Source organism: Mustela nivalis, assembly GCF_964662115.1.
Source record: "Mustela nivalis genome assembly, chromosome: 4".
Taxonomy (NCBI): Eukaryota; Metazoa; Chordata; class Mammalia; order Carnivora; family Mustelidae; genus Mustela; species Mustela nivalis.
Window position 1 is genome coordinate 6,618,834 of NC_139023.1, and position 19,599 is coordinate 6,638,432.

At 41.1% G+C, this 19,599-nt stretch overlaps 1 protein-coding gene across 2 annotated transcripts in view; it reads left to right on the plus strand.

The window, feature by feature from the left end:
• NUP54 (nucleoporin 54) overlaps window positions 1-19,599 on the plus strand; it is a 35,996-nt gene that overhangs the window by 7,296 nt on the left and 9,101 nt on the right. For both annotated transcript variants that reach the window (XM_082727004.1, XM_082727003.1), the window contains 5 exons: window positions 2,349-2,575; window positions 4,606-4,793; window positions 6,126-6,322; window positions 7,631-7,685; window positions 8,128-8,221. In XM_082727004.1, the coding sequence (XP_082583130.1) occupies window positions 2,349-2,575; window positions 4,606-4,793; window positions 6,126-6,322; window positions 7,631-7,685; window positions 8,128-8,221 (761 nt within the window). The remainder of the gene's footprint in view (window positions 1-2,348; window positions 2,576-4,605; window positions 4,794-6,125; window positions 6,323-7,630; window positions 7,686-8,127; window positions 8,222-19,599) is intronic.

The window sequence follows — 19,599 nt, forward strand, 5'->3', positions numbered from 1 at the left end:
TTATTGCACTACAGTTCCTCAGTCTCCCACTGCCAGATCTGCTCATCTGCCTCCCTCCATACTCCTCCTTTAACCCTTCCTTGTGCTGTGGATCTCATTCTTCCCAGGGACACTCGGACTGGGCATTCTTCTTCTGGCAACACTCTTCTCCCCAACACGGTCTTCAGCTTCTTTCCCCAAGGATCCTTCTTACCCATATTTAAACAACCTGAAGTCTCTTTTTTTCTTAAAACAGTGGCCACAAAACAAAACAACCTTAATCTCACAGTCACATTTCAGTTGCTCTTCTCTTCATAAACGTGAACTAGGAAAAGGGAGCTCTCTGTCTGTTGTCTTCTCTTACCTCTCAGCCCGCACTGATCCGGATTCTGTTTTCTGTATTCACATACTTAAGATCATTAGTCCTCTCACATCCAATGAATACTTACTGTTCTTTACTTAAATGAGAAATTTAACACAAAAATAAGAGTAAAATGACCCCGATTCTACTGAATAGATTCAGCAAAAGTCAGAATTTGCCACACTTAATCATCTCCTCTCTTCGTCCCCCTTTTTTTTGATTGCTGAAGTATTTTTTTTTTAAGATTTTATTTATTTATTTGACAGAGAGAGAAATCACAAGTAGGCAGAGAGGCAGGCAGAGGGGGGCGGGGAGCAGGCTTCCTGTGGGGCTTGATTAGAGGACCCTGGGATCATGACCTGAGCTGAAGGCAGAGGCTTAACCCACTGAGCCACCCAGGTGCCCCTACAGTAAATAGCTTATAGAGCTTATAATAACCAGGATTCAAGTCTTCTGGCTTCTACTCCAATTCTTTACAATTTTTACATGTGCCCATTTGGAAATTAATATCATCTCTCTGGAGGGTAACAAGAGACCCTCTCTAGCCCTGTAGCAGCTCCAGTGACCCTGTGGTACTTAGAACCTGTCGACCTGGAAGAATACTTAAATAGCGGCTCATACAGCAGCCCTTAACTCAGAGCATTTTGGTATTCGTGGTTTTTCTGTTCTCTGTACCATTTGTATTACTAAGAACTTTAAGTCACTTTACTTTTTAATTTTACATATTTATTTTAAAAGGAAGATTTGTACTCCTGCTATAAATGGAAAACCAGTATCATTTGCTATAAAGACAGGAAAACTGAAATCAAGTACAGAGAAAATGTCATAGTGTTAGCAGATTCTAGCTAATACTTTTGCCTCAAGCTCTGAGCCCTATTCTTTCCTTTGGTAAAATGTGAAATAAGCAGGTGCGAGTCATTAAAGGCCGACTAGCACCAAACTGAGACTTTTAAAGTGTATTATCAGATCATGAAAAGATAACTGTTGGTCATGTGCATTAGTCCATTTAGTGACCCAGCTGTTGCTGGACAGCTGTAAGTTCTTGTACTGGGGTTACTTGCCTCCTGCTTTGGAGAATCTGATCTGATCTAACAAGTTTACCCTTTCTATTGGAGAAATTGTAGCACAGAGAAGTTAAATGACTTGCCCAAAGCTTCGCAGCCTGCTAAAGCTTTTAGCTTAGAATCCTGATGATTAGTTCATTTGTTGTTCTTTTTACTACATGTAAGGAGAAGTGATCACGTTGGTACTGATGAAACACTAGTATAATGATTCTTTTTGCTTATTTCAGGCCCTCCAGTTTGTATTTATTATACACGTATAATAGCAATAAAGGCTTAAAAACCCATTCTGCGGCTTCACACACTTTACTTCGCCATATCATATCCGTATGTGCTTTTTTTGATGTGGGTCTGATATGAACCCAGCTGACATACCGGTAGTGGAAGTGCTTGTGTTGAGAAGATAGTGACTCTAAGGGTTGTCCTAGTATATTAGTTTCCTAATGTTGTCATAACCAAGTATCACAGACTTAGTGTATGTATTAAGACAGTACAGATTTATTATCTTACAGTTCTGGAGATCAGAAATTCAGAAATGGGTTTCCCTGGGTTGACATCAAGATGTTGGCAGGGCTGTTGCTTCTTGAGGCTTTAAGGGAGAATCCGTTCCCTGGCCTTACCCAGCTTTTAGTCTCTCTTTGCATTTCCTGGCTTGTAGCCCCTTCCTTCATCCTCATGTTTCACTCTGACCTCCTTCTTCCCTGTTCAGGACCTTTATGATCGTGTTGAGCCCACTAAGTGCTAATCCAGGGTAGTCTGAACTCAATATCCTAATTTCATCATATCTACAGAGTTTCTTCTGCTGTGTAAAGTAACATATTTACAGGTTCCAGGGTTTAGGATGAGGACATTGGGGGGAAGGGACATTATTCTGCCTACTATACCTAGGGTCTGAATTGATTGATTTTTTTTTTTTTTGAAATACTAATTATGGGGTACATTTCTAGCATTAGGTGGTCTCTTCAGTCAACCCACACAAGCTCCTACACAGTCCAACCAACTGATAAATACTGCAAGTGCTCTTTCTGCTCCAACGCTATTAGGAGATGAGAGGGATGCTATTTTAGCAAAATGGAATCAACTACAGGCCTTTTGGGGAACAGGAAAAGGATATTTCAACAATAACATTCCACCAGTGGAGTTCACACAAGAAAATCCCTTTTGCCGATTTAAGGTATTAGTATTTCTTTTGATCCTCCCTTGAAGAGTGTGTGTAAGAGAGAATGTGATATTTGGATTAAAATAATATGAAGAAAACAGTTGCTTTGTCTTTAGTACTTTTTGAATATGGTACACTTGTGTTTTAAGGATGCAGAAGTTATTAAGGTGAAGTGCTTTCTTACGTACATGTGATTGAAGGTGACCAGAGTATGAATGAAGGGAAAGGGATGATCAGAATGTAATTTAAAATTGAGGAAAACACGTTAGAAGCAGGGTGGTCTACTTGGCATCTGTGAAGTAGAGACCCAAAACTAGAATTTAGTGAGAATCATCTAACACTCTCCCGGAATGTGTACTCTGGCCAGCAGAGTACTGGCTCGACAGGTTGTATGTTCTATTTGGCAGGTATCATTCTGTTGTCACTATTATAGCTGGATGCTAAAGCCATTAAAACAGTATAATCTTTTTCTTCCTGATTCCATGCCTACCCAACAACCTTCTCCTTTGAATTCGACTTCTCAGAGATTGTTTGGTTAGCCAGTGAGAGTATTTAGGTCAACTGGATGGCACATTTTTCATAAATAATATATTGCAATCCAGTTTGTACTCCAGTCACTTTTTTTGAAAGACGTGTTTACAGGTTTTCGTAGAGAACGTGCACGTGTGCGGCGTAAGGGGCAGACGGAGAGAATCCCAAGCAGATTCTCAAGAGAATCTGAATCTTGAATTCTTCAAGAGAATCCCAAGCAGATTCAAAGGACTGTGAAGCCTGATTTGGGGCTTGATCCCACAACCCTAAGATCCTGACCTGAGCCAAAACCAAGAGTCAGGCCGTTACTCAACTGAGCCACATAGGCACCCCAGCCACTTTTCAGTGGCACAAAAAGAAAACAAAACCAAACTACTTTTTATTGCCTGTGTCTGTAATCAGTACGTATGTAAGCCTGTGTGTGGGGCTGCGAGCCCGAGGGCCAGACCCTTCTCAACGTGGTTGAACGACAGAAAGTGACCAGCTTCTCTTACTAAAACATCTGTTACCACTCTAACAAAAGGAATTTTTAAGTGTATATAATTGGAATTTTAATACTTTTGTGTAATGACTAAGAGCTATATAGTGGACATAGATTGGATATAACTTTTTTTAAGTTGATATATAACGTACATATGGTAAAATGAGAACTAGTCTAGAATGAATTTAAATTCTTTTTTTAGAAGTTGGATTATGGGACTCCTGGGTAGCTCAGTTAGTTAAGTATCTGCCTCTTGATTTTGGCTCAGGTCATGGTCTTAGAGTCATGGGATCCAGGCCTGCAGAGGGCTCTTCACTCAGCGGGCAGTCTGCTGGAGAGGCTGTCGCACTCTCCTTACTCCTCCCCCACAAATAAATCTTTTTAAAAAGTCGCATTATAAGTGGTGACAAAAGAAAAGGCTTCTATCTAAAAGAGTAATTCCTTAGGTATAATTTATCATATTTTATATGTTAAAAAGTAACATGCTTCATATAGTTTTATATGACATGAACCCATAAAACGATGTAGATATTCTTTATAGTGTTATACGTTTGATGGTGTTATTCTACTTTAAAAGTAGTTATATTTAGAAAAAACTATAGTAATCATATCTTCGCTCTATCTAAAACTTAGTTTAGGATTCCATAAGTCAATATAGTAAAATAAATTAGGCCTCGGTCCATGACTTTTGTGGTCATTTTTATAATGACATGCAGAATTGTTTCATCAGAGTTCAGAAACACCCAGCAGTAATGACTATCAAACTTTTTTAGAAGGGAAGGCTATTTGGTTACTCTGTTGAAGAGGAAATTCTAATTTCACTCTAAGTTTATATTATTCTTGGGTAAAATAGTTTCTCTTTATCCTTGTGTGATGACCTAGGGCACAGAGTGGTGGCAAGAATAATTATTTCCTTCATTAGCAGCCATTAAACCATTTTCCCTGTTTTAGCAGATACTTAACGTATTAATATTAAACATCTTATGTAAAATCTGTACATAGTTTTGATATTGTTTGTTTTGTCATTCTACAGGCAGTAGGATATAGTTGTATGCCCAATAATAAAGATGAAGATGGGCTGGTGGTTTTAGTTTTCAACAAAAAAGAAACAGATATTCGAAGCCAACAACAGCAGTTGGTAGAATCATTGCATAAAGTTTTGGGAGGAAACCAGACCCTTACTGTAAATGTAGAGGGTATTAAAACATTGCCAGATGATCAGTAAGTATACATTAAATGTACTACTTATTTCTGTGCCCCTTGGTCCAAAGAGAGGGAGCCAACAGCGTTTTTGCTGATAAAGCACAAATTAAATCTTTGAGCAGAATATTATTACTCAGCTAGTTATTATTCAGTATTTATAACAACATTTGTTTAAAAGCTTTTTTGCTTAATCTTGGGAGTTACTTTTTTTTTTTTTTTTTTAAGATTTTATTTACTTATTAGAGAGATAGAGAGAGACCACAAGTAGATAGAGCAGCAGGCAGAGGAAGAGGGAGAAGCAGACTCTGCTGAGCATGGTCCCAGAGCCTTGGGCTCGATCCCAAGGACCATGACCTGAGCTGAAGGCTGCCGCTTAACCAACTGAGCCACCCAGGTGCCCCCGGAGTTACTTTTATTTTATATATATTTATGTATCTATCTGTCTGTCAGAGGTGGGAGGAGCAGGGCGAGGGGGCGGGAGAATCTTGTAGGCTCTACACCCAGTGCAGAGGCCAAGTGATCTCACAACCCTGAGATCATGAAATTAAGCCACCCAGGTGCCCCTTAATCTTGGGAGTTCTTAACTTACCGGATACTAATGATTACTTAGATTTTTCGTTCAGAAACAGGAAGAAATGTTAATCATGGCTGTGTGTGCAAATCAAAGGCCACAAAGATGTTATTAGAAGTTTTAATTGATAACTGTGCATACTCATTCATGGAGAAATATGACTCATTTACTTCTTATGTCTTCTGTATAATTTTCATACTTAGTGGTAAAAACATTTACTTTGGGATATGTTGGGTTAGAAGAATTTTTTTTTTTTAAGATTTTATTTATTTATTTGACAGAGATCACAAGTAGGCAGAGAGGCAGGGAGAGAGAGGGGGACTCAGGCTCCCCCCCTGAGCAGAGAGCTCGATGCAGGGCTCGATCCCAGGACCCTGAGATCATGACCTGAGCTTAAAGCAGAGGCTTAACCCACTGGGCCACCCAGGTGCCCCTAGAAGAATTAGTGAACTATAATAACTGAGATCAGGTAACTTCAACAGAATCTCCAAAGTACTTCTCAATTCTGGAAAAGATAGTAACATTTACATAGGACTTTGCAGTGAAGCAAACCTTTTATAAGTATCATATGTCTCATTTTAACTATCATTTAAGTTGATGTACAAGTGAACATAACATTAAGTAAGGATTCTTTATTTTCCAAGATTTAAGAAAATACTTTCTCTTCTAAAACGATTTCTGAATTCTGCTAGCACCTTTCGAAAATCACATGCTACATTGATACTGAGTTGTAGCTGTGAGTTTTGTGCTGTTTTATGACTTGGTTGTTTGTCTCCCAGGACAGAAGTCGTCATCTATGTTGTTGAGCGTTCTCCAAATGGTACTTCTAGAAGAGTTCCAGCTACAACACTATACGCCCATTTTGAACAAACGAATATAAAAACACAGTTGCAGCAACTTGGAGTAACCCTTTCTATGACTAGAACTGAACTTTCTCCTGCACAAATCAAACAACTCTTACAGAATCCTCCTGCTGGTACGTTTGTAGTCACAGATTTGAGGAAATGAAAGATTTAGAGATAAAAATGCTTCCCCTATTTTGGGAGGTATTAGTTGGTTATTAATAAAACCAGTGTCTATCATGTCTTCTAATTCGGGACAAAGTTTTAAATGTTTTCATTGTATTAATTCATTTAGCTTTTGTATTTTATAGTTAATATGCTCGTTAGAAATGTTGGGAAATGACAAACTAAAGAGAAATAATCCATAATCCATTTACCCCAAGGTAATTTACTTTTAATATTTTTATTTTCTTCTAACTTGGGCTGAGAATTCAAGTAGAACCTAAATAAGTGTTCTCACCAAAAAAGATGCTGTAGACGGCATAACTAGGTTGACTGTATTACAGATCCAGTTAATCTCCTGTCCACAGAAATAGCTACTGCTAATAATTTATTAGTCCTTTACCTGTGATTTTAATACAGCATATGTACATGTAAGTCCTTTAAAACAAAAAAGGATTCTGCACTGTACATCTACTGCGACTTGCCTTTTCAGTTGTAGTATATCGTGGCCCTTCCCATCACATACCAGTACACACTGGTAAATATTCTTTTTAAAAATCTACATGGAATACCACAGATGTACCTTACTTCACTTCACTTCTATGTCATTTCCACTTTTTCATCATTATAAACTATGCAACAGTTAAACAGCCTTGTAAATATAATAGCTCTCTGGTAATGAAATTTGAGTCAAGATTATGTATATTTTATGTATTGTTAGATACTGCCAGGTTGCTCTCCAAAGAAAGTCGTATACACACTGTGACAGAAACATGTTCTTTTTCTCGTATTTTTCTTTTTAAATATTTTCTCATTTTGATCTATTTTTGCCAGCAATGAGATTATCACTTTTTTAATTTTGCCATTCTGATTGCAAAAATCACTCACTTTCATTAGCATTTCCTGATTTCTAATCATTTGAGCATCTTTAAATATGTTTATTAGCTGTGGTTCTATCTTTTGTGAATTAACATTTCATGTCCTTTGCCCATTTTCTATTAGATATTTTTGTTTTCCTTCTGATTTATAGGCGCTTTTTCTGTTTTTCTGAAGGTTAATCTATTATCCTATAGGTTGTAGATACTTCCTTTCAGTCTACAATGTTTTTCAAAGCTTATCCTAACAAAAATTTTCATTTTTGTAATTGTCATACTGAATAGTCATTTTTCATTATAGCTTCTGGATTTTTTAAAATCTCATTTTAGGAAGGCCTTTCCCATACAAATACTATAAAAACAGAGAATAGTTTCTTTCAGAAAAACGATTTCCCCTTTTTGTAGGTGTCGATCCTATTATCTGGGAACAAGCGAAGGTGGACAACCCGGATTCAGAAAAGTGAGTACGCCCTTGTCGTCTTCCCACGGACAGACTGATACTTGCTGGGGAATGTTGACACCTGGCTGGTTCAGTCGGTAGAGCGTGGAACTCGTGGTCTCGGGATTGTAAGCTTAAGTCCCACGTTGGGCTGGGAGCCTACTTGTTGACTGACAAGGCTATACAGTATGGTGAAAACCTTGAATCTGAGTATCATTCCCCTAATTTTGCCTTTTAAAGTATAAATTTTGACTGAACTTTATTTCTTTATTTGTAAAGTAAGAAGGTTGAAAAAAATCTGTGATTTAACATTGTTGATTTTCATAGTCATTGATCTGTCTTTGAACCCTAGAAATTTATTGTGAGATTACATGAATGTTATTACAAAAACCTTAATTTCTGGTACTTTGTAATAATAGTAAAAGGCTTAAGATCTGATAATTGACCACTTGGATTTCTTCAGGTTAATTCCTGTACCCATGGTGGGTTTCAAAGAACTTCTTCGAAGACTGAAGGTTCAAGACCAGATGACTAAGCAGCATCAGACCAGATTAGATGTAAGCATTTAGCTTCATTCTCTGCCTCTGGCAATAGTAAAAAAGATTATAGACACTTTTTACTGTGTGGATTACTATTATGTTTTAGAGTTAAATAATACAGAGTATGCTGTAAAATTAACAATTACAGTTTTGGGCAGCTGCTTAGTAGAGAGCCTCCAAAATCATGTAAATCTGATTTTGTATATTTTAACAAAGAATTTAGAATTGTTGGCTTATCATTGCTATTAGGCTGTTATAATCCTTTTGCAGCCAGGGAATGCATATTATTATTATTTTGGGGTGGGGGGTACTTTTTAAATTTAAATTCAATTAGTTAACGTATAGTATATTATTAATTTCAGAGGTAGAGTCCAGCGATTCATCAGTTACATGTAACATCACGTGCCCTCCTTAATGCTCATCACCCAGTTACCCCATCCCCCCATGCACCACCCCTCCAGGAACAGTTTGTTCCATGTAGTTAAGAGTCTCTTATGGTTTTTCTCCCTCTCTGTTTTCATCTTACTTTATTTTTCCTGGGTTTGTTTCTTTCACTAACCAGAATCATGCTGTATGTATTGTCCTTTGATGTGCTTGTTCGAGATGTTCTTAGCGTATGACACTCCTTTTATAACCCTTATATATTCAACAGAGTTAGTGTCACTATTTGGGTTGCTTCATTCTGTTGTTATAATTTTGCCCACTTTTGTGCACAGACTTGAGCACAGGGGCTGGAATTTGAGAAGAACAGTATCAGTTTGAGTCCCTGGCAGTCTGAGGTAAAGGCATGTTAACTTGGCATTGAGCACGTGGCAGGCTATGCATGCTGACTTCGGCTGGAGGGCAGCTGGACTATGGATTTGGGGCTCACAGACCAATGGCATCCGTGTGTGATGGCGACGTGACTGGTTTGCCATTAACTTTTTCTGGGAAACTCTGTCTCTCTTTCTATTCTGAATGAAAGCCTTGCTGGATAGAGTGTTCTTGGCTCTAGATTTTTTCCTTTTAACACTTGGAATTTATCATGCTGCTCTCTTAAGGCCTGCAGAGTTTTTGCTGAAAAACCCACTCATAGCCATATGGGGTTTCCCTTGTATGTAACTGCTTTCCTTTCTCTTGCTGCTTTAAAAATTCTCTCTTTATCACTACTTTTGGCCATCTTATTTACTTTGTGTCTGGGTGCAGACCTCTTTGTGTTGGTTGTGTGGGGGGGCTCTCTGTGCCTCCTGGATCTGGATTTCTCTTTCCTTCCCTAGACTGAGGATTTTTTCAGCTCTTATTCCTTCAGACAAATCTGTCCCCTTTTCTTGCTCTTCTCCTTCTGGGATCTCTGTCATGCAACTGTCATGCTTGATAGTGTTGCTGAGTTCCCTGGGTCTGTTCCCATTCTGGGTATTTTTTGCCCCCTCTCATCTGCTCAGCTTGATTACTTTTCATTACTCTGTCTCCCAGGTGGCTGATGTGTTCTTCTGCTTCCTCTTGTTTGCTGTTTATTCCAGGTTGTCTGTTTTTAATTTCATCTAGTGAGTTCATTATCAGTAATTGGTTCTTTTTTATGTCTCATCTCTTGGTGGAGAGTCTCATGGAGGCCGTGCACTCTTTTCTCAATTTTAGCACATGTCTTTATGAGCATTACTTTAAACTCGCTATCAGATTACTTATCTGCATTTCGTTTAAGTCTCTTGCTTTGATTTTGTTCTACTCTTTGATTTAGGACATATTCCTCTGTCTACTCATTTTGTCTATTATTGTGTCTGTCTCTGTGTTAGGAAGTTCAGCTATGTCTCCTGCACTTGAAGGTAGTGACTTTATGAAGAGGTCCTGCACTGCAGTGTCCCCACCAGAAAATGGTGCATCAAGGGTGTCTCCTAAGTGTTTTGTTACGGGGGTGTCCTAACGTGGTGAGCTTTGTTTGCCTTCGGTACAGCCTGCACTGGCTTTCTGCCTGTTGTGGGCAGAGCCTGGTGCCTGTGGTGTTAGTGGGCCAGTCCAGGGTTGCCTTGGGCTCGAGTTGAGTCAGAGCAGGTGTTTGCCAGAGACGAAGTAGCACCAAACTGTAGGCACTTTTCCTGTGTTGTCCCCTGAGAAGCTTTTGTTGGTGGCTGGGGCCTGCAGTCAGACCAGCTGCCTGCCCTGGCCCACTGCTGGACTCCTAGCCGGACTGGCTTGTGGTCATCTTCCCCTCTCCCTGGAGCAGGACTCGCTCTGGAGTGATGCCAGCCCTTGTCTGGGCTGCGTGCACACTGCCAGGCTTGTGGCACCGTGCAGTGGGTCTCCTCACCTGGCCTTTTGTCTGGGTTGGGCTGTGGAATCTGTCCTGCCAGTTTTCAGGTTGCTCTCTGGGTTATTTGTGCCGATGTGGGTGTTCTCTAGCAGCCACACAGCAAGAGGGGAGCCCTGGGTCCTCCTACTCTGCTCTGCCGTCTTCCCAGCAGCCTCTTGCATATTTTCTTAATTAAACACTTTTATTTATAAGGTCTTACCAAAGCAAAGGCTAAAGTTGTGATCCTTTTTTTTTTAATTGTGTTAGTCACCATACCATACATCATTAGTTTTTGATACAGTGTTCAAGATTCATTGTTTACGCATAACACCCAGTGCTTGATGCAATATGTGCCCTCCTTAATATCCGCCACCAGACTCACCCATCCCCCACCCCCCTCCCCTCTAAAACCCTCAGTTTGTTTCCCGGAGTCCACTCTCCCTTGTGGTTCGTCTCCCCCTCCGATTTCCCTCCCTCACTTTTCCTTTCCTTCTGATGTCTTCCATGTTATTCCTTATGTTCCACAAGTGAAACCATATGATAATTGACTCTCTCTGCTTGACTTACTTCATTCAGCATAATCTCCTCCAGTCCCATCTGTGTTGATGCAAAAGTTGAGTATTCATCCTGACTGCTGAGTAATATTCCATTGTATATATAGACCATATCTTCTTTATCTATTCGTCTGTTGAAGGGCGTCTTGGCTTTCCACACTTTGGTGATTGTGGACATTGCTGCTATGAACATTGGGGTTCATTGGGGTTCTTTTCACTACATCTGTATATTTGGGGTAAATATCCAGTAGTGCAATTGCCGGGTCATAGAGTAGCTCTATATTTAATTTTTTGTGGACACTCTACACTGCTTTCCAGAGTGGCTGCACCAACTTGATTCCCACCAACAAAGTAAGAGGGTTCCCCTTTCTCCACATCCTCTCCAACATTTATTGTTTCTTGCCTTGTTAATTTTTGCCATTCTAACTGGTGTAAATTGTATTTCCCTGATGGCTAATGATGAAGAACATTTTTTCATGTGTTTGCAAGCTATCTGTATGTCTTCATTGGAGAAGTGTCTGTTCATGTCTTCTGCCCATTTTTTGACTTGATTATCTGTTTTTTGGGTGTTAAGTTTGAGAAGTTCTTTATAGATCTTGTATATCAGCCCTTTGTAATGTCATTTGTGAATATCTTCTCCCATTCCGTGGGTTTCCTCTTTGTTTTTTTGTTCGTTTGTTTGTTTTTTAAAGATTTTACTTATTTATTTGACAGGCAGAAATCACAAGTAGGCAGAGAGAGAGAGAGAGGAGGAAGCAGGCTCCCCGTGGAGTGGAGAGCCCGATGTGGGGCTCGATCCCAGGACCTTGGAATCATGACCTGAGCTGAAGGCAGAGGCTTAACCCACTGAGCCACCCAGGAGCCCCTCCTCTTTGTTTTGTTGACTGTTTCCTTTGCTGTGCAGAAGCTTTTTTCTTGATGAAGTCCCAAAAGTTCATTTTCGCTTTTGTTTCGTTTGTCTTTGGAGATGGTGTTTTTGCAAAAAGTTGCTGTGGCCGATGTCAAAGAGGTTACTGCCTATGTTCCCCTCTAGGATTTTGATGGATTCCTATCTAATATTGAGGTCTTTCATCCATTTTGAGTTTATCTTTGTGTGTGGTGTAAGAGAATAGTCGAGTTTCATTCTTCTACACATAGTTTTCCCAGCATCAGTTATTGAAGAGACTTTTTTCCACTGGCTATTTTTACCTGCTTTGTCAAAGATTATTTGACCATAGAGTTGCGGGTCCATATCTGGACTCTACTCGGTTCCACTGGTCTGTGTGTCTGTTTTTGTGTCAGTACCATGCTGTCTTGGTGATCATAGCTTTGTAATAAAGGTTGAAATCAGGCAAGGTGATGGTCCTAACTTTTTCTTTTTCAACATTTCCTTGGCTCTTCAGGGTGTTTTCTGCTTCCATACAAATTTAGGATTGTTCGTTCCAGCACTTTGAAAAATGCCGATGGTATTTGGATTGGGATGACGTTGAAAGTATAGGTGGCTCTGGGCAGCGCAGACATTTAACAATGTTTATTCTCCCATGAGCATGGACTGTTTCCCCATCTCTTTTTGTCTTCTTAGTTTCTTTCATGAATGTTCTGCAGTTCCTCGAGTATAGATCCTTTACCTCTTCAGTTAGGTTTTTGGTGCTCTTGTAACCAGAATCAATTCTCTAATTTCCCTTTCTACAGTTTCATTGTTAGTGTATAAGCAGCTGATTTCTGTGCCTTGATTTTTATATCCTGCCACATTACTGAATTGCTGTGTGAGTCCTAGTAATTTGGGGGTGGAGACTTACGGGTTTTCCATATAGAGTGTCATGTCATCTGCAAAGAGAGAGAGTTTGACATACCTTTGATTTCTTTTTGTTGTCTGATTGCTGTTGCTAGGACTTCAGTACTATGTTGAACAAGAGTGGCGAGAGTGGGCATCCTTGTCGTGTTCCTGATCTCAGTGGCAAGACTGTCAGCTTTTCTCCATTGATAATGACATTCACTGTCGGTTTTTCATAGATGGATTTGGTGAAGTTGAAGAAAGTTCCCTCTGTCCCTAGACGCTGAAGCGTTTTAATCGGGAAAACATGCTGTACTTTGTCAGATGCTTTTCTGCATCAATTGAGAGGACCACGTGGTTCTTCTCTCTTCTCTTAGTGATTTGTTCTGTCATCTTGATTGATTTGCGACTGTTCAACTAACCTTGCATCCCAGGGATAAATCCCACCTGGTCATGATGGATAATCTTTTTAATGTACTGTTGGATCCTATTAGCTAGCATCTTGTTGAGAATCTTGGCATCCATATTCATCAGGGATATTGTCTGAAATTCTCCTTTTCGATGGGGTCTTTGTCTGGTCTGGGGAGCAAGGTAATGCTGGCTTCATAGAAAGAGTCTGGAAGTTTTCCTTCTGTTTCTATTTTTTGAAACCGCTTCAGGAGAATAGGTATTCTCTCTTCTTTGAATGTTTGATAGAATTCCCCAGGGAATCCATCAGGTCCTGGGCTCTTGTTTTTTGGGAGGTTTTTGATCACTGCTTCCGACTCATTACTAGTTATTGGTCTATTTAGGTTGTCAATTTCTTCTGTTTCAGTTTTGGAAGTTTATAGGTTTCCAGGAATGTATCCATTTCTTCTAGGTTGCTTAACTTATTACCATATTACTGTTGATAATAATTGCTGATGATTGTCTCTGTTTCCTTGGTGTTAGTCATGATCTCTCCCCTTTCATTCATAATTTTATTAGTTTGGGTCCTTTCTTTCTTCTTTTGGATTAGTCTGGCCCGTGGTTTATCGATCTTATTCTTTCAAAAAACTAGCTTCTAGTTTTGTTGATGTGTTCTACTATATCTCTGGTTTCTAATTCATCGATCTCTGCTTTAATCTTAATTATTTTCCTTCTTATGCATGGGGTAGGCTTAATTTATTGTTGATTCTGTAGTTCTTTAAGGTGTAAAGAGAGTTTGTGTATTCGGGATTTTTCTTTTTTCTTTTTTTTTTTTCGAGTGAGGCTTGGCTGGCCCCCTTAGGACCGCCTTTGCTACATCCCATAGGTTTTGGACCCATGTGTCCTCATTCCCATTGGTTTCCATGCATTGTTTAAGTTCTTCTTTGATTTCCTGGTTAATCCTAACATTCTTGAGCAGGATGGTCTTTAGCTTCTAAGTTTGTGAATTTCTTGCAGACTTTTTCTTGAGATTGAGTTCCAGTTTCAAAGCATTGTGGTCTGAGAATATGCAGGGAATAATCTCAGTATGTGGTCTATTCTGGAGAAAGTTCCATGTGTGCTCGAGAAAAATGAGTATTCTATTGTTTTAGGGTGGAATGTTCTGTATATATATGAGGTCCATCTGATCCAGTGTGTCCTTCAAAGCTCTTGTTTCTTTGTTGCTTTTCTGCTTCGATGGTCTTTCTGTTGCTGAGAGTGGTGTGTTAAGATCCCCTACATTTAATGCCTTCTTATCAGTATGTCTTTTTACTTAACAGTTGGTTTATGTAATTGGCTACTCCCATGTTGGGGCATAAATATTTACAGTTGTTAGATCTTGGTGGATAGACCCTTTAAGAATGATGTGGTGTCCTTCTCTATCTCTGATTACAGTCTTTAGCTTAAAATCTAATTTGTCTGATATGAGAATCACTACCCCAGCCTTCTTTTCAGGCCCCAGCCTTCTTTTCAGGCCCGCTGGCAAGAAAGATGCTTCTCCACCCCTTCACTTTAGTCTGGATGTATGCTTAGATTCAGAATGCTTCTCTTGTAGACAGCATATGGATGGGTCCTGTTTCATTATCCACAACTGGTGCCATTTTATGGGCCCATTTAAGCCATTCATGTTGGGAGTGATTATTGAAAGGTATGTTTTATTGTCATCCTGTTGCCTGTGAGGATCTTGTTTCTATGATTGTCTCTGTAAATTTCTGTTCTATATCACTCTTGGGGTCTTTCTTCTTTTATAGACGCCCCCCGCCTTAGTATTTCTGGTAGTGCCGGCTTGGTGGTCACATAATCTTTTAGTCTTTGCTGGTCTTGGAAGCTCTTTGTCTCTGCATCCATCCTGAATGTCAGCCTTGCCAGATAAAGTATTCTAGGCTGCATGTTCTTCTCATGTAGTGTCCTGAGTATGTCTTGCCAGCCCTTTCTGACTTGCCAGGTCTCTGTGGACACGTCTGATGTTATTCTGATGCTCCCTCCTCTGTATACATAAAGAATCTCTTCCCCCAGCTGCCCTTAAGACAATTTCTCTAAATTTAAGATTCACAAATTTCACGATCACATGTCTGGAGGTCTTTCTATCCTCGTTGATCTTGGAGGTGTCTTCTCTGGTGTGTTTTTCAATCAGTCCTGCTTGGGCGGAGTGGCCCTGCCCATGAAGGGGCTGGGCTCCGTGGAATTCGGGCTTTTGCTCTCAGGGGGTTTTTGTTCTCTGGCAGTTCTTCTGCCTTTTCAGAGGGTGAGAGCAAAGTAAAAACTGTCCGCACCCAGACCTCCGCCTCAGAGAGAAGCCACAGTTTGCTTCTCTCTGAATGGTCCGGAACACAGATGCCCCCTCTCTGCAAACTCCTTTCAACACCGCAGCCTCCCACAGGCAGCGCACACCCCCAGCCCCCGTCTCAGCGGCCGCCCGAGAACCCCCTTGTCTCTACTCCCATGCCACCAAAACCACGAGCCATACTGGTCCGGGTGAGCCTGGTCCTGGGGCCTGCCAGTTCCCAGGACCGCTGACTCGAGCCCATGCCAGGTGCGCTCAGCCCGGGCGAAGGTGCAGGCAGGGGAGGTGGCTCTGGTGGTCGCGGCAGCCGCCAGCTGCAGGGACCACTGACTGGAGCCCGGGCCTCTCGTTCAGGTGCGAGCAGACACGGCTGCGGCTGTCCTTTGACCATGGGCTTCGGTCTCTGCGTGCGGCTGCCCCGTCTCAACAGTTGTCCCTGAAATCCCTGGCGTTCTGTTTGAGCGCTGGGATCAGGCCCTTCCTACTTGCGGCCACCAGTCTCCCAAGTTATTGCTGGTCCCCAAGCGCAGGCATTTCCACACTGGGGTCTTACGAGTGGCTCGCTTCTCCGGCGGCTCCCCCTCCTGTGCACCCTCGGGTAGCGGTCTGCGCACTCCGGCTCCTCTGTCGCTCTCCGCCCGCCGTCCTCTGGCCTGCAGAGATCCGGAAGTGTGAGATCTGCACGTCAGGCTGAAGTCACGGCGTTCCGAGCGCGCTGGTCAGGTACCTAGCTCCGTTCAGGGAACCCGCCGAAACAGGGTCTCCTGCTCCTCTGCCATCTGGCCTCTCCTCCCAGTCGTGATTCTTTTGGTTGGCAGAGAATTGGAGATTAATGAAGCACTTGAATCATTGAGTGCTGAAATCTAGCTAATATCTTACTAAGTAGATTTTATAATCAAATACTTAGAGGTACTTAGCGGTTACCTCCAACTCTCTTATGTGGAATTCCTGATAACATACTCATTGAGCCGGGAGTGAAAAGTGCACCGCTTTACGAAGCAGCGCGTTTCACAGTCGGCGGGCTCTGATAGAGGTTCTCTCGTGGGGGCGCCTGGGGGCGCAGCAGGTTCAGCCTCTGCCTTCGGCTCAGGTCATGGTCTCGGTCCTGGGATGGAATCCTGCGTCAGGCTCTCTGCTCAGCGGGGAGCCTGCTTCTCCTCTTCCTCTGCTTGCTCCTCTGCCTACTTGTGATCTCTCTTTCTCTGTGTCAAACAAAATCTTAAAAAAAAAAAAGTTCTCTCATTTACATTGACCCAGTGTCTGCTTTGGTATAATTTACACCCGTTCTCTCTGGCACTGATTGGTAGGTAATCACTGTGCTTCCTGTGATAGCCTTACACATAACTTACACATATTTGAACGTTGTGATCATTTCTTCCTTTTTTTTTTTTTTTTTTTTTTTTAAAAGATTTATTTATTTATTTGACAGAGAGAAATCACAAGTAGTCGGAGAGGCAGGCAGAGAGAGAGAGAGAGGAGGAAGCAGGCTGCCTGCTGAGCAGAGAGCCCGATGCGGGACACAATCCCAGGACCCTGAGATCATGACCCGAGCCGAAGGCAGCGGCTTAACCCACTGAGCCACCCAGGCGCCCCATTTCTTCCTTTTTATTATTCTCTTCTCTGGCTATAAATTTAAACATGGCCTTTCATGTGACATGATTTCCAGAGCCTTCATTATCTTTGGGCTGGACACATTGGGTTTATCATCATCATTTTTAAAATGAGTTGCCACGGTACTATAAATTGGTATGACCACAGTTCTTCAAAGAAAACCCGAAGAAGTTGTTACCTCTGGATTTTCATCTTAGTAGATGTTTGTCAATTTTGTTGATCTCATCAGAGAACCAAGTATTTGGTCTCATTAATTTTTCTCTAGTATTCTGCTTATTAATTCATTTCTCTTTTTAACTATTTTCATCTGCTTGCTTTGGGTTTATTTTTCTCTTTTTCTGGTTCCTTTAAGTAGCAGTTTAGGTTATTAATTTGAGACCTTTTTCCTAGTAAAGCATTTAATGCTAATAATTTCCTTCTCAGCACTGCTTTAAATTCTACAGAATCTGATGTTATATTTTCATCTCTGATACATTAAAATTATTTCCTAATTTCACTTGAGAGTGCTATCTTAGTTTTTTTGGCTAATAGATTGTTTCATTTCCACGTTTGGAGATTTTCCTTTTACTTTTGTTGATTTCTAGCCTAGTTCTTTTATGGTCAGAGAACTTTGTATGATTTCAGTTGTTTTAAGGTTTTTAACCCACATCCCTTTGAAAAGAATGTAGATAATGATGTTCTTGGCTAGAGTTTTCTGTTAGTGAGATCTGGTTGGTAGATTGTTCAAGCTCTTTGTTTTTGTTGATTTTTCTTTTTACTAGTTCTATTTTGAGAGAATTGGGAGTCTCCAGCTACAGTTGTGGATTTGTCTTTTTCTTTCAATTCTGTCAGTTTTTGCTTCATGTATTCTGACAATATGTTGTTTCCTCTTTTCTGCCTTCATTTGGTTTTTTTGGACACTTTTTAGCATTCTGTTTTAATTTACTGTCCTTTCAACAATTTTGTTTTGATGGCCGGAGGGCATCTCTCAGCAGGTGTGGGGGTGGTGTTTTGTCCCCAGGGCACATTTGGCACCGTCTAGGGACTTGTTTGGTTGGTAGAACTGGGGGGAGTGCTACAGGTGTCTGTTGAGTAGAGGCAAGGATGCTGATGCACATCCTGGTGTGTAGGGAGCTGGGCCTCTGCAGCGGTTGTCTGGCCCAGATTAATCCAGTAGTTCCCCCTGGTGCATGGTGTCCCTCTCTGTGGTTTCAGTTACCCACGGTCAACCATGCTCTGGAAGCAGATGATTCTTCTGATGAATCATCAGAAGGACAACAGTAGCCTAATGCTGTGTCCCAGTGTCTCCGTCACTCACTTCATCTTTCCGGGTAGGCATTTTATCACCTCCCATCATCGTAAGAACAGTGGTGAGTACAGTACAATAAGTATTTTGAGAGATCACATTCATGTAACTTTTACTACAGTATAATTGTTCTAGTTTATTAATTTCTTAATGTGCCTAATTTATAAATGAGGCTCTATCCTATGTATGTCTGTACGTGTAGGAGGAAACATAGTAAATATATAGGGCTTGGTACTCTCCATGGTTTCAGGCATCCATTGGGGGTTGTAAAAACATAACCCTCAGGGACGGGGAAGGGCTGCCACAGTACTGGGGTTGAGGAAACCTTCTCTAGGTAACCCCGTATCGCCCGCATCAGTGCTAATACAGGCTTTGCTTGGAGCTGTCAGCTTGATGCTCGCGTCTCAGTTTCGGGCTTTGTTGTAACCTGAGTGGGGTATGCCAGAGCTGGGGGCCCTGGTCACTCCCGACCCAGTCAGTGGTACCTCAGATCCCTCTCTTCTTCCCCAGGCCTCTTGCCACTCTTTCTTTCTCAGAGTCCTCAAATCATCGCCCGTGCATTCTGTTCAAGTTTGACAGCTGTGTTCCGTAGGAGAGACAGAGTGCCATATACTTGAGTCCATCTTGTCCAAAATCAAAATTAATTCCTGTCTTTTGCTAGTTTTTCTGTTGCATTTAACTTTTCTTTACTGAATTTCAGGAGTTCACCATTACTCTGGATTTTAATCTCTACTCTGATTCTATTCAGATTTCTCCTAGTTTCTCGGGGGTATAGCTCAGTGGTAGAGCATTTGACTGCAGATTTCTCCTAGTTTCTCAACTCTTCCAACTCTGCAGTGTCCTGAGTTGAACAGAAAACTTGAGTGCAATAATACTCGCTCGTGTCTTGCCCTGTTTACTTGGGAATCTGCTCAAGGAATCATTCTTTGCCCCAAGAGCTAAGAGTCTCCTACATTTTTTTTTCCTAATATTTTAGAGTTTAACCTTCCACATTTGGGTCTTTTGTCCTCATGGGTTTCAAGTTTACACAATAAGTAGTATGAACCCAAGTTTATTTTTCTTAAATGGGTCAGATGTTCCAGTGTCCTCCATAAAGAACATCCAGTGTTATTTTCCCCCAATGATTTATCAAAGCATTTAACCAGTCAGGTCACCATATGTAAATATGTAAGTGTGTGTGTGTGTGTGTGTGTGTGTGTGTGTGTGATGTATTCTGTTCT